The 16,163-nt window shown below is 36.7% G+C and overlaps 1 protein-coding gene across 5 annotated transcripts in view; it reads right to left on the reverse strand.

The window, feature by feature from the left end:
* The window catches only part of LOC125653508 (uncharacterized), a 33,840-nt gene extending 20,999 nt beyond the window's left edge, over positions 1–12,841 (reverse strand). For 2 of the 5 annotated variants that reach the window (XM_048883059.2, XM_048883057.2), the window contains exons 1-2: positions 12,320–12,841; positions 8,206–8,250 (exon numbers count right to left, since the gene is read on the reverse strand). In XM_048883059.2, coding sequence (XP_048739016.1) covers positions 8,206–8,250; positions 12,320–12,505 — 231 coding nt within the window. In that variant the 5' untranslated portion in view covers positions 12,506–12,841. Of the gene's footprint in view, positions 1–161; positions 2,782–8,205; positions 8,251–12,319 lie in introns of those variants that run through there. The other 3 variants (XM_048883058.2, XM_048883061.2, XM_048883060.2) reach the window with 3 other exon arrangements.
* Between the last annotated feature and the right edge of the window lie 3,322 nt (positions 12,842–16,163).

The raw sequence follows: 16,163 nt of genomic DNA on the forward strand, positions 1-16,163 counted from the left end.
GACAATGCAACTGTACAGAGAAAAATCAAGTATTATAGATGTACCTATGACTTATAAAACATTGAGAATTTCATTGATAAAAGCTCATTTTTATGTTAAAGTATGAGAAAAAAACCCAACCATGATTAAGATAATGCTGAGCATTACAAACTTATAATTACCTGAGAGCGACCTCGAATGACCTTGCCCTTGACACGACCTCCACCAATCTGGACAATGTTAAGGTTTCCTGCTTGGATCATGGTCAATGCTAAATTTCAAGTTTTATCGGAGAAGTAAAAACAACAGCACTGCACTAAACTTCACAGGTTTTCAAAATCTTCATGAATTCCAACATTACAAAGTGCAGCAAAGCTTAAGCATGCACAAGCTGAACGGCCCTCTTTGAATATTCTGGAGGAATATTAATATGTCAACAATCTGTCAGTGCGTTTACACAGCAAATTTTACAGCTTGTTTTCTCCTGATTGGTATATACCCCGTGCCAACCTATCTCCGAGGTTAAACTGGTTATCAAACTGTCGAGTCTACGACACTTTAAGCAAATTCCTATTTACCTGCTCTTATCTTGGTCGACCTGCAAGTACCTCTAATGAGATCAAATTAAACTACCACTGCTGAGTTCTACTGGGAACATATCCTTAAAAGTACTTATATCGTTTTGGTGCAATAATATTCACAATCATTGAATCTGGTGGGTTTCACACAGTGAAGTAAATATAGTCCGTTTACTTCATTTGGCCTCTAACTGTGTCTTCAAATCAAAATTACGGCTAAAATAAATACTCCTTTTAACAATAGGTTGGAAACTACAGAATTTGATACATCTAACCAACGCTTGAGCTCCCATCAAGTATTTGGGAAATTCAAGAACAGGCTTTAAATTGATATGGTACCTGCATAAACATTCGTCAATCCATTTCTCCACCAGAAACGTTCACCTTAAAACGTTTTATTTTTACAACAGCAGTACTAATATCCAATATGAATTATCTTCATAGATGATGGTTATAAATTTTTTTCATATAGATTTTGCACAATAATAAATCCAGTTTTGTTCAGGCATCAATAAATACTACACACGTTGAAGTCATATGAGCACAAATGGGCTCCTTCCTTTTTTGACATGAAGAGAAAACAAAAACAATTTGCATCCTCTAACCTGTGTTTAAAAATTCTTCTAGAAATCTCACACCAAGAAAACCACAGGAATTGTGCATCTACATGGCGTAACTGCCAAACTATGTACAAAAAAATGTTCCATCCCAAAAAAGGAAAAAAAAAAATTTACACAAGATTCCTCTGAGGGCAGAAATTGTTGTGAGTAAATTTGAACTGTCAGTGCTATTATAATAGTGACGTGTCCTCGGGGCTTAAAAACCGTGGTGACATCTGCTCATTATTAATGTAACAGGTAACCCATCCAAGCAAGGAACATCACTCTGTCTAAATCAGCTTTAATTGTAGTTTATTTACTGCCAGGTGTAACAAACCAAGTGCAATCATCATGGATGGAAATTATCGACTATAAATATTTCAAAAAAGTGAAACTTTCAAACTTTGAAATATATTGACACTGACTGTGAAATAGCAATATGTATCCTGAGCAGTCTGAAATTACAACAACGAAGAAAAAAGATACATTTTGTGTAACCAGTGATCCACATGGTGATGATGATGAAATCTAAAGTGACAGTGTGTTATATATAGCACATAACCAACCCTAAAAGGTATTGTCATACTACTGTTAGTGCTTTCACAGAATTCCTGGCTAATGTATATTTAAAATTGTACCAAATGAATTCCATATCATTATTTGCATGAGCTGATACAGAAAATTTTCAAACAGGGGGGTTGCCACTTTTGATAGTACTATTTTGCAAATTGTTGGAGAGGAAGGGGGGGGGGGGCTGCATGAGTTGTTTTACGTGTTTTTTTAAATCTTTTATTTTTACGTGCTAACCTACTGAGCTACTCAGCTAGGCAATGAAATTTTAAAAGAATACAGAAATATTGCTTATATTTATATTTTCATCCATGTTTTAAAAGGAAGTCAGCCATTATAACAATGTAGAGTACTTCCTTAAAACAACTCATGCATGCTAACACCCCCATGCACCCCTTTAACTGACATTTCTTTGGGGTGAGTTCTTTGCTTGATATTTATTTCTGGCTGCTCCACCTTTTGAAAATTTATGCTACGTCCCTGCTAAAATTGTGAAACACGTTTCTGTATGCATTATTTATAATCTATGGTTTCAAATTCTATTAAATTAAAATGTATATAACATGTACTTGTAATTTGATTAAAATGATTATAGTATAGCACATTGTACTTCTTATAAGTGAACATATTTATTATATGATAAAAATCATTTACTTACAATAAATATTTGTGAACAATTTCAGTATTTATTCCAAAACATTCTTTTCTGCCTATCTCTATGTAAACCAACCAAGATTCTAATACCAATACATTTGTAACGATTGTCGGTCAGAATGAAAAATATGTCGGGATGCCTTTTTTTGGGAGCATATATTCAGGAATCATGCAATGTTGATGATTTTTAATTCTGCCTCACAATGCTAATTAACACAGTAAGCAGAACATAAAAATCCTATGATTATGATACATCATAAAAATGGTAGAGAAATTGAATGTCATCTAGGAACTAGGAAGTACTCACAGGATCATGAATTGTATAGCAAGCATATCATGTTACTGCACATTTCATAATACACAAAATCAACTAGTACTGCAATAAACTTTGAAGGGAAAAAAAAAATCACATCTCTGTTGTATTTAATGCTATAGAATTAAAACTTGGGGCATATTGTTTGAGGTGTACGTAAATATCTGTCCTTAAATCTTTCTTTTGTATGTTTATCTTTTTGTTCGCAACTTTGACCTTGGTCACAAGTATTGAATTGTACTTTTAAGTTAAACAAGAGGCCCATGGGCCACATCGCTCACCTGAGTCACCTTGGCCCATATCTGAAGACTTTCCATATATATTTGCATGTAAAACCTTAGTCCCTATTATGGCCCAAACTACCCTTTGCAAACTTGAATCTACACTATGTCAGAAAGCTTCCATGCAAATGTCAACTTCTTTGGCCCAATGGTTCTTGAGAAGAAGATTTTTAAAGCTTTTTCCTATATTTGTATGTAAAACTTTGACCCCCCCCCCCCCCCCACTTGTGGCCCCATCCTACCCCCCGGGGGTCATGATTTGAACAAACTTGAATCTGCACTATGTCAGAAAGTTTTCATGTAAAAATCAGCTTTTCTGGCTCAGTGGTTCTTGAGAAGAAGATTTTTCCTATATATTTGTATGTAAAACTTTGATCCCCTATTGTGGCCCCATCCAACCCCCGGGGCCCATGATTTGAACAAACTTGAGTCTGCATTATGTCAGGAAGCTTTCATGTAAATCTCAGCTTTTCTGGCTTAGTGGTTCTTGAGAAGAAGATTTTTAAAGTTTTTCCCTATATATTTGTGTGCAAAACTTTGATCCCCCCTTGGGGCCCCATCCTATCCCCGGGGGCCATGATTTGAACAAACTTGAATCTGCACTATGTCAGAAAGTTTTCATGTAAAAATCAGCTTTTCTGACTCAGTGGTTCTTGAGAAGAAGATTTTTAAAGATTTTTCCTATATATTTGTATGTAAAACTTTGATCCCCTATTGTGGCCCCATCCAACCCCAGGGGCCCATGATTTGAACAAACTTGAATCTGCATTATGTCAGGAAGCTTTCATGTAAATCGCAGCTTTTCTGGCTTAGTGGTTCTTGAGAAGAAGATTTTTAAATGACCCCACCCTATTTTTGCATTTTTGTGATTATCTCCCCTTTGAAAGGGACATGGCCCTTCATTTGAACGAACTTGAAAGCCCTTTACCCAAGGATGCTTTTGGCCATGTTTGGTTGAAATTGGCCCAGTGGTTCTGGAGAAGAAGTCGAAAATGTGAAAAGTTTAACAGACAGATGGACAGACAGACAGACGGACGACGGACAAAAAGCGATCAGAAAAGCTCACTTGAGCTTTCAGCTCACGTGAGCTAAAACAAGAGACTGCTTACTTGGTGAAAAGAAAGGTAAAAGATATTTTATCAATGGTTTCAAATTGACTATTACAATTATCCACAATCAAACAGAAAGTGGACTCATATGTAGGTAAAGACTTTCAAGCTTTGAACTTAAAAAAAACGTATTAAAACGAAACTTTTTCCATCAAAAGGTTGGAGGTATAATGTTAAAAGCGGAACTTAATTGATTTGAATGCTGCTTGATTTTATAATATGAAGCACGATTCCTATTCACGATAGGGATATGTACCTGCAGTACCACTATTAATGTTTGACAATTTACCTCGTTTGAACATGCGTTCAATGAACGTGGCAAAATTAAGGACGAATGTCTAACTGTTTATGTCACTAATTGACTGTTGTACTAAAGAGTCAATGAAGTAAACAATTAACAATTACTGGGATTCTTTGTGGGAAAACTTGCCAGATGATCTTATCTATACATTTAATATTGATACACATGTACAGACAGATTTAAGTCAATTTGAACACAATAATTATAACCACAAAAGGCAGTGCAGTCATTAGAGGTTACAACCCCCTCGGGTGTTACTAATCACACAGTAAGAGAATGAAACACACACTGATCTCATCAAACTGTCAATCAAAATCAAATCCAAACTTTTCAGGAGTGAGTAAATTATCATTCAGGTTAAATGTTGACAGAAAACACATTAAATTTTTCTTTTAATACTGAACTTTTATAGAGTCTAGATCTTTCAACATGCTCCAATTTAAAAGCAGATCACCCCCAAATTACACAGCATCCATTACAAAACACATCTCTATGGAAATCATCCAACCAACATCAGTCAACCGTAACTACAGACCTGATGATTAAGAACAGACAAAGGAAGTGCCTAAGCTCCTTAAACTAAGCAAAGGTTTGAGGAAAGGTTACATGGGTCAGGTGAAAGATGTTTAACTCAATTGGCTTCCTTCACGAAAGTTAAAAACCAAGAGTTATACTTGATAAAGCATTCACCCTACTAAGCCAGACATGCAAAGTATCTCTCTCTCTCTCTCTTTCTCTCTCTTTCTCTCTCTCTCTCTCTCTCTCTCTCTCTCTCTCCTGATGAAATGCTTTTCAAATATAAGGATGTGATAAATACTGTTTTACAAATTGTGGGTGGGGGGATTACAGAGAGAATATCAGTAGGTACAGGTTCCCTATGATATCTAAAGAGCTCTTTCTTTTTCTGTGGGTCACATTTATGGGGATGTAACCTGTAAGGACAAAGTTTTTGTCACCATTGTACACTTTTATCCCCACATTTACTCATAAAATGGTTAAAAATTGCCCTCACTTTATCAGCTCTCTCTCTCTCTCTCTCTCTCTCTCTCTCTCTCTCTCTTATTTGTTTTCTCTATAATTGTGATATTGTAAGACCTTTTTTAAAATTACTACATTTTATGTAATCTCTCTCTCTCTCTCTCTTTCTCTCTCTCTCTCTCTCTCTCTCTTCTAGAATTTTAAGAGATGCACAGATGGTAAATGTTCTGTCATAAATTTTGGAGAATAATTAACATCAAGCTCCATTCTCTTTTAACCTCTTCCTGCTTCAGTATATATGTTTATATCTGGGCTTCCTCTTCAATAAACTTTCCCTCTCCTCAACACTTGAATCCATTTTTCATTTCTATCTGACTAGCTATGTAAATGAAGACACCCCTGCCATAATTCATAGATCACTTCCTCCCGGCAGTTTAACCTGCATTCCATAGAACTTGACAAGATTTGAAGTAAAACCTTCTGTTGAGTTAATTAAACTAATTCATAATTATTCCAATTGCTGGCAGATATATTAACTTTTATACAAAACATGAAGCAGATCTAAGAAGGGCCGGATCTTAAGGTCTCCAGTATAGTCACGTAGAGGGAATCAAGTATCAAACCAATTTGAAATTGAATCATTTGGAGAGAGCTATAGACAAAGAAATAAAGTTTACTGCTAGTATATCTGAGATGCATACATGTACATGTACCTCACTACTAACAATTCCACATTCTATTTCAGAAATTTCTAACTTGATCATCTAACCAATTATTAATTGTAACTTGGACATTAATTGTTCAACCCTGTCAAGATTTACAAAATCTTCATTCTAACCACAAATTGTATCTCTTTGCATTTGAACTATTCACATTCACATACTATGGGATTTAATGTATATATCTAGGTATTGGTTTCACTCACAGCCAGACTTCACAGATCATGACAAAACCTTTTTTGCACAAACATAACAGGAACCTCAGAATTTAATAAAACTTTCTGTTGGTTAAATTACTGAAAGGCATTCTAGAACAAACTGGGTATATTTACTTTGACTTCCTTTATTAAACTTAACTTCTTGGCTTTCTAGATATGTTCAAATCAAAACACCCAGTCACCAAAACATCTAAGATGAATGGTACCGATGACCTATATTTACAGATTATATCTGATAATTACATCAACTGCATAGCAGCCTTCATCTGACACGGTTTGTCTAACTAGGGGAATAGAGTCATCTTGTCCTGAAAAATTGTCATGGACAATACCTGAAAATATTCCAGTTCCTGCACATTTCATCTTTATATATTTATTGCAAAGGAGTTCAACTCGGGAGCCTTGGAAGGATTATATCATACATGTATAAGTCATTCAACTAGACAATAACTGTGAATGCATAAATCTGGATTGGCATCTGATTCTGTTCCAATAGTGTTCTTTTAACCTGCTGTCAACTACAACTTTCCAAAAGTTAGTGCTAATACTCCTATGTTCAATCTGTGATCACTTTCCTCTCTGACATTATCTCTTAGTATTTGATCCAACTAAATCTGGTTCACCCACGAACACAGGGACCAGTCTAGAGACTAAAGCATGGCTGACTGGAAGACATTAAACCTGCAAAAGTGGTCACTCGGTGACAACAGATCCAGTCCCAAACTAATGGTGGTGGTACCGTTCACTCACACCCAGTCATAATACAGCAGCAATAATGTAGTAGCCCTGTTTCTTTGGGGGGGGGGGGGGTTATAACAAAAATTGGAGAGGATTACATCACTTCAGCTACCAGTACATAATACTCTATTACAAAACAATCTGCTCCATCAAAGGAAAGACTAAACTACATGCTCTCACCCAACCTCGGTACATCATAAACATTCATCTCCTTGATTAAATTTCATATTCTCGCAGTGTAATCTGTCGTATCACATCACAGTAAAGATAATTCAATTCAAAGTGTGAAATAAACCATAGGAAATCATTTTGAAGCTATTCTCTATTCCTGAAGGAATTTTTATAATCATATTTCACAGCGAAATGGAGTTCAACTGACTGGTGCACTTTAAATCAACACCACAGAGAGAGAGCTGAATTAAACAGCAAGTACCCTGGTCCTCGAGTACAATAAAAACAAGAGGCCCTTGGACCACAATGTTCACCTGAGTCACACTGGTCCTAGATTTTTAAACCTCATTAATCCCACAAAAATTTATTAAGCTCCATATTGTGACCTCACCCTAGCTTCAAGGGGTAATGAGTCTAATGACATAACTGACCTTGACCCCTCACAACATAGGGGTGCCTAGCATGCATGACGTTCCTGTTCTGGAGAAGATCTCTTAAATATTTTTTCCCTATATTTATGAATTATATAAAATATTAGCCCCACCCTAACCCAAGGGTCCATGATTTGAAAAATTGTGGCCCCACCCTACCTCTTGGGACCTTGATTCAAACTTAAAAAGGTCTGTACTATCTGATGACAATTTTGAATCTCCTTCACCATGGATGCTCAGTACTAATCTGTACTAAGTTTGGTTGAAATTGGCCCAGTGGTTTTGAAGAACTCAAAAATACCTAAATCTTACAGTCAGTTTTCAAAATGCAATGCCTGAGGATTTTTAAATGAAAGCACTTGTGTTATATATATTATAAAATAATGATATAATATAGAGTGAACCTTTATTAAATTGTAACATGGATAATAGGGGAACAGATATACTATCTAATCTTTTTTGAGTGAGGGGAAGTGTTAAGTGCCTGCAGAAAAACAACACGTACATGTATGGGTAGTACTACAAATTATACATTGTAGTGAGAACTAAGCAGTGAGCCTACTTACATCACAGATCTCTGTCTTTGCAGATTCCACAACCCTTTCTTCATACTGAAAACAGAAGAAAAAAATATGATTTTGCACAGTTGACCACTCGGGTGTGACACCCGACATTGGTTGGTTGTTTTATGTCCCATCAAAAACATTTCACTCCGATATAGATTGAGACGTCACCAGCTGTAGGTGAAGTGCCACAAATTTAGACCTACAATGTATGCTTAGTCCTGAGGGTCGTAACAGTAAGGGTTATTTAACACGCCAATGCCTACCACGACACAGGACCTCCATTTTTAAGGTCATATCTGAAAGACGCACAATTCTCACTTCTAAATCCCAAGCATTTGGTGAAGGAGCAATCACTACCTATCAGTTTATGTCAAGTAGATTTGATGTGGCTCGCAACAGGGCTTGAACTCACGACCCTCTAGTTACAAATGCCTGACATTGGATTCAGATGATACCACACTAATCAATATTTAATGGGAAACATGTCTTTCCCCCACATCAACCCTTACATGACTGACATTCAGACCTGCACCATCTTTACATGCCTATGTTCCAATTCACTTGATATTCTCAAGCAAATAAGACACTTCGAGACTTGGCTTGTGAAGATGGCCCATCTTCACCGGGAATGGCCCAACTTCGGAACCTTGGACATTACATTGTTTCAAAGAATTCAGAATTTACTCAAGACTACTTCTGAAGTTCTCCCAATCTTCAAATTTACATTATCTATGATAACTATAAAATTTAAATTAAAAAAAATATATTAACTTACTTTTTACCAATTTATATGGTGACACAATAAGTCTTTTTTTCCCACTATCTAGAGAACGATGAACAAAATTAAAAGTATGGGTCAATATGGTTTTCTTTCCCATGCCCTAACTACTACATTCCTCCCTCCTTAATTTGTCTTTGCTCTCGAAGACACACACAACCCGGGTTCTTTTTGCCCCTGGGAGGACAACCTGCTGTGCTGGGGTGGTCAACGGCACGAACTATATAGGAGAGAGGAGAAAATCTTTGGCTGGACCGGGAATTGAACCAAGGACACCTGCATTACTAGTCAGGTGCTCTAACCACTGAGCTATCCAGGCCGATATCCACGGTCCGTATAGCCATTACATGTACTACACATGTAAATCAGTGGTCATACAATCATGTTGGTCATACAATCATGTTGATCATACAATCATGTTGGTCATACAATCATGTTGATCATACAATCATGTTGGTCATACAATCATGTTGATCATACAATCATGTTGATCATACAATCATGTTGATCATACAATCATGTTGATCATACAATCATGTTGATCATACAATCATGTTGGTCATAATATTAATCATTTTGGTTGCAATGGAATACTACTGTTGTTATCAAAGGAACAAATTGCTAGACATATTGTAGTTTATGAGAACATGCTCTTAATCAAGGTATCTCCACCCTCATGAGACTTCATTTGCCTTAATTAATATGGTTTCATATCAATTTCCACTTCATATCTATTAAACATAAATTTAATAACCAAAGAAAATGTGTACTTTCAAAGAAGTCAGACATAAATATATCATGTATATAGAGGACAAGTATAAATTAACATCAGAAAATTGCACATTTTCATTAAACTTAACAGCATTTAAAACAATGATAAATAGTACATAAAACTGGTTAAATTGACAAACTTTTAATGTTTAGAAACAGTTTTAAAAAACTGCTACTTTATATAATCATTTTAAGATATCTAGGAAATTATTGTATAATTAATGACAGACATACAAAGATACAATAGAGAAAATACCATTGCCACTGATATTTTTTTTTAAATATATAGACACTTCATTACTTATATAGAAAATATAAATTTTTTCAATATCAAATAATTAACTAGAATTTTTTTTTATTGTACCCAGTCATTGAGTAGAATACAGAATATATTTCTATCTGACATGCACAGAGTTTAATAAATGACAATTTTTTGCAAAAAACCTATGATGTCACATGAGGATAGAATTACCCTATTATCTACAGAATTAAATCCCCCTATGCTAATCCCTACCAACATGATTTGATTGAGACACTTCTAACACCCCTTCATTCATTATTCATGACAGAATAAACAAACTGTGCCTCATTCTACAACTAATACAGAAGAATTACTACATGGTATAAAATAAATTTTGATATGTGTATGAGAAACATGCAGTATGCTAGTCCAGGGACAACCTCGTGGTTGACGATTGTAATGCTTTTTGTTGTTGTTTAGTTTGCCTTGTTTGTTGAAGATTAATTTCTTGGGTATGTGACCATATGTCCATAACAGTTACACCCAAACAAAAATTACCCCCACCCCCTCCCTCCTCCTGAAAATTAATGAGTTCATAGTATAATTTACATTCTGGTATCAGGGCTCGAAATTAACACATGCCCGTCAGTCTGTGACTGGTTAAAAGTCTGGCGGACTGATTGACATTTGTTTTAGTCAGTTCGATGGGACTGGATAATTTTCTAAAGCATATGCTTATGAAATTGTAGCATAGGAAGAGAAGAGAAAATCTTTTGGCTGGACCGGGAATCGAACTCGGGACCCCTGCATTACTAGTCAGGTGCTCTAACCACTGAGCTATCCAGGCTGACATATAGTAATTAGGGCTATACGGACCATGGATATCGGCCTGTATAGCTCAGTGGTTAGAGCATTAGGGCCTCTGCATTTCTAGTCAGGTGCTCTAACCACTGAGCTATCCAGGCCGATATATAGTAATTAGGGCTATACGGACCATGGATATCGGCCTGTATAGCTCAGTGGTTAGAGCATCTGACTAGTAATGCAGAGGCCCCGGGTTCGATTCCCGGTCCAGCTAACGATTTTCTCCTCCCTTCTTATACTACATTTGGTGCCGTGACCACCCCTGGTGGTGAAGGTTGGCCTGCCAGGGGCAAAATGAACCTGGGTTGATATTGAAAGACAATTATAAATTTATAATTGATCTTAAGGAGGGAGGAATGTAGTAATTAGGGCTATACGGACCATGGATATCGGCCTGGATAGCTCAGTGGTTAGAGCACCTGACTAGTAATGCAGAGGCCCCGGGTTCAATTCCCGGTCCAGCCAAAGATATATACTACAAAATTTTATATACACATTTGGCATGCTTTGATCTGTAGATATCAGACGAATCTGATTTGTAAATATAAATTCCACATTTAAGTGTTACAATATTGTCTGAGACATATTGAGTTAAATTTCATTTTGATAACATTAACGAAAATAAATATGTTTAATTATTTCTGGAAAACTCTGTTGGACTGGTAAAATTTTCTGCGGACTTGTTGAAATTATACCCCATCAGTCCGGCTGGACTGGTGACATGAAAAGTTAGCCTCAAGCCCTGGGTAGGTGTAGTACATTACTTCAGTTCGATAAATCTTCTCATTGTATATATATATATATATATATATATATATATATGCAAGAACCAAAAAATGCCTAATCCTTTAGAAATGATCATAGTGTTCATTCAATAGAATCAAATGTACATCAAACGGAGCTGCTATATAGTCCAAGTGCTGTCAAGCATTATGTGATTTAGATTCATTACTTCCTGTTACCAGCAAGTTACTAGTAATCCTTAGTACATGATATATCAAACAGTTGAAGTGGACACTTTCGCACAGACTACTCATATCATTTGTAGACCTGTAAATAATTATATCGCTTACATAGGAACATGATGTTGTATGACAAGCAAATCATTGAAGCTGCCTTTTATGAATTTCGCATGACAGCTCTTATGAAATTCAGTCCATATACGGTGTTAACAGTCTGTGGTGCATGCACATTTATAGGACTGGTCAGAAAATAAGCTGTGTGGTCATTATAGTGTTAAAGGCCACTGCCATTCATTTTCCACACTGTTCACTTGAACGTTTAAACCTGAGAGAAACATAAGGTTTTGTTTTTTTTCTTTTTTTGCGCCATCATACTTTAGCACACCTTTTTTTAATTCTCAAAAATTTTAATTGATTCCCATTAAAATTATCTAAAAAAAAAAAAAAAAAAAACGAAAGAAAAAAAAAACCTAATTGGAAATTCATATTCAAACAAACCTTCATATACTTGGAAGGAACATATCCGACACAGCTGTCCTTCAGGGCCCGGGCACCCCACCATTCAGAATTATTTTTATGACAGTCGTATATTTCAAATTTGTCTCCTTTATCAAAACTCAAAATATTTTCCGAGCCCTCGCCCTGAGGAGCATCAAATGCCGACACCGCATAATAAATTTCCATTCCAATGAATGAATGCACATTCACTACTACTCCGTGAAATCATCACATGTTTAATGAACAATTTCCGTACGCCAGTGTGCATTTATATCAAGGTGGATTGTAGAGTTACGCCCCTTGTTAACACAACGGTATAATTTTCTTTGCAAAGAATTTGGTTTATGGAAATCTGACACATTGCTAATTTTCCTACCAGTAAAAATGTTCATGCACGGGGAGTCAGTGACGACCTCTGTAACACACGCACGGCTGTTTCCACGCTGAACCTACTTGCACTTTCTGATAGATCAATGATGACGATGCGACTAATGAACGAAAATCCCACGTCAAAAGCGCGATAAACTGTTCTAGTCAATTAAAAAAAGAGAGAGAGAGAGGCGTCAGTCAGGCAGCAATGGCGGATCCAGATGGGGGTCGGGGGTCGCAAATACTTTTCCTCAGAAAATTTTTTCTTTGAAAGGTTAAAAAATATAAAGCATTTTTGAGGGTGGGACATTTTTGAGGGTGGGACACCCCCCCCCCCCCCCCCCCCCCCGGGTGAAAACCAAAATTAATGGAAGACCCCCACCCCTTTAAAAAAATTCTAGATCCGCCTCTGGATAGGGACGATGCGGGAGGACAGGATGTCTTTAGAGTAGGACCCGAGTCTCTACATCCACTGTCGATAGTCCTCCAGGTCGTGGATGTTGTCGGGGGAGGGGTTAAATAACATGTTTTCCATTCAACATAATATTGATTATTGTAATTAATTAGACGCTTAGGCAAAGACTGGGTCTTTGTGCTAGCAAATATCTTTCCATGCCAATATTGTTTTTTAAAATTAATTTTATACATGTATTTATTAAAGGTTCGAATAACACGTGTTCGTGTTTATTTATACTTGTAATCTATTGGGTAGTCTAATTGTCATCTTGTCAGGTGACATCTAAATATTCATTATACGGATTTTAACTGACCACCGTCAGTGAGTAGAATTTTGAAACCATTCGAAGGCTCTTTTTAGTGCACATAACTTATGCCCCACCCACCCGCCGTTGCCTTACTCGAGTATTTTGATTTATCATTAAAATTGTATTATTTTGTAGAAAGGAAGAGAATACTGTGTTTTTGAAATAAGTAAACTGCACGTTCAGAGCTCTTCATATCCTACACTACGTGTTTGTGTTTATTTTATAAATTATTTATGTTCGTTTGAGTAGAACGAATAAGAACATAAAATATTTTACTATGATCATAAAGCATAAATGGCAACGTCCTAGCTTTCACAAACTGTACAAGGTCACAATACATGTACAATTAGAGCAAAGAAATTTAAAGACTTGAAAATGAACAAAAATGCAATCCATTACTGGGGGTTAATTATGTAATAGAATTAGTATTCTAAAATAGATTGATAAGCCTTGTAACAGGAAGGGCCGAAATGCAACGGACCAGACCGGAATTCGAACACCGGCCCACTGAATCTCTAGTCAGGTGATAGATACCAACTACCGGCGATCGAACCCGACTGACTGCTAGACTCCTCCCTCCTTAAATGTCTTCACATCTTGAAGACATCAACCCAGGATCTTAATCCCCTGGCATGCCTTTAAAAACATAACCGAAATTCTTTTTTGCTCCTGGCAGGACTTTCACCTGCAAGTCCAGGGGTGGTCAACAGCACCAAATGTAAAAGGGAGAAAATGCAACGGACCGTAATTCGAACACAGGCCCCCGAATCTCCAGTCAGGTGCTCTTCTAACTGAGCTAACTGGACACCGACGATCGAACCCGTCTGACAGCTACATTCCTCCCTCCTTAAATGTCTTCACATCTTGAAGACATCAACTTAGGATCTTCATCCCTTGACAGGCATTTTTACCTGCCAGTTTTAGGGGCTGGTCTACGGCACCAAAATGTAACGGGGAGGGAAAAAAGGGACCAGGCCAGGATTCGAACCCGGACCCCCTGAATCTCTAGTCAGGTGCTATCTGGCCACCGGTGATCGAGCCCGACTGACCGGTACAGCGTTATATACTAGTACTGCTGGTTATTTTACAGTCGTTAATGGGGACGTTATTTTATGGCCGTTCATGGGGAAAGGAGAAGGATGATTAGTAAAGTAAATAATTATTGGTCATTTTATCTGTTCGTCGTGCATTCTTTACCACAGGTTATGTGAATAATGAGCACTTTCATTGCTGACCCAGCCGTTACAATGGACGTACTATATTTATCAAGATTCATACGAGCATTATTCACAACTGCAACGCATTCATGAGGATAGGCTATCAATGAAAGGTGAAGATAACGAACAGTGATAAATCCCACAAATCCCATAAGCAATACAAAATAGATAGTTCGGCAAACATGGACCACTGGACCCACCAGAGGTTGGATCAGGTGCCTAGGAGGACTAGGCATCCCATATTGACCAGTCATACCCACCGTGAGCCCTATATCTAAATTGATCAGGTAAACGGAGATTTATAGGTGATAATGGAATGTTGCTACATAAATATGGGAAGTTGAGGATGGAGAAGCTGAAATCATCCCATTTGTCATAAAGTTAAATTGTTAGTTTGCCGTTAATATCTACTTTCATTAAAATATATAAGTATGATGCAGAAATGGACGACTCTGTGGTGTCTTTTATTTCGAGCTCGCAGGGAAATATGGAATCGACATATGAATAAAGTTATTATTGTTAATAGATAAAACGTCGTCGATATATCTAAATGTCGAATTGAAGGCCACATCAAGAGATTTCTTTCTTTTCACGTAGAAGTTTCTGAATAAATTAGCTTCATATGAATATAAAAACAGGTTAACTAACAAAGGAGCACAGTTCGTGCCCATGGGAATTCCAACAGACTGTTAGAAGACCTGATCACCAAAGACCACGGAGATATTGTTAATGAGTAACTGTAGCATATTTTTTATTTCAACTTCAGAATACTTCCCCGTGGAATCAGAGTGGTGTTTAATTTTTTGGATGACTGGTCACTAGATATGAATATTTCCGTTTTCCATTTTTATTGAAGAAGCAACGGTCTATGACGTCAAAAAGTATAGTCTTTATTTTATCGTGAGGAATGGTCTTGTAAAGTATTGAAAAGTCATAGGTTTTGATGTTCTTGATCTGAAAAAAGTTTTGCGATTTCAAGTTTGCTAAAAGTTTCTCCTTCACAGCTGTTAATATTTTCACGAGGAGCAAAGATAAGGGCTTGGTAGAGCATTTACTGGATCCAGCTTTGTATCTTTGTCGGTTTTTTAAATGTAGTTTAGGAATTGTCTTTAGAATAGTACATAGTATATACATATCAGGATTCATACGCGCATTGTTCACAACTGCAGTACATTCATGAGGATAGGCTATCAATATTTTTTTTTTAAAGATATCAAAGGCAGAAACATTGGAAATGTAAATAAATATACCCAGGAATCCACAGTAGTGATTCAGCTTAATACTCAATAATGAACTATAAGGGATTGCCTGTTTGTTTGAACACCATTTTAACGACAGAAGTTCTGCAATTAAATTGACATTTGTAACATGCTAGCTCCACTAGAAGACAAAGGGATGAGGTAAAGGGTGTCGTCCATGAAAAACTTCAGCGAACTCGCAGAGACTTTACACGAAAAATCACAGCACATTTCATAAGAATAGATACAAATTAAA

The sequence above is a fragment of the Ostrea edulis genome, chromosome 7 (genome assembly GCF_947568905.1).
Source record: "Ostrea edulis chromosome 7, xbOstEdul1.1, whole genome shotgun sequence".
Lineage (NCBI taxonomy): Eukaryota > Metazoa > Mollusca > Bivalvia > Ostreida > Ostreidae > Ostrea > Ostrea edulis.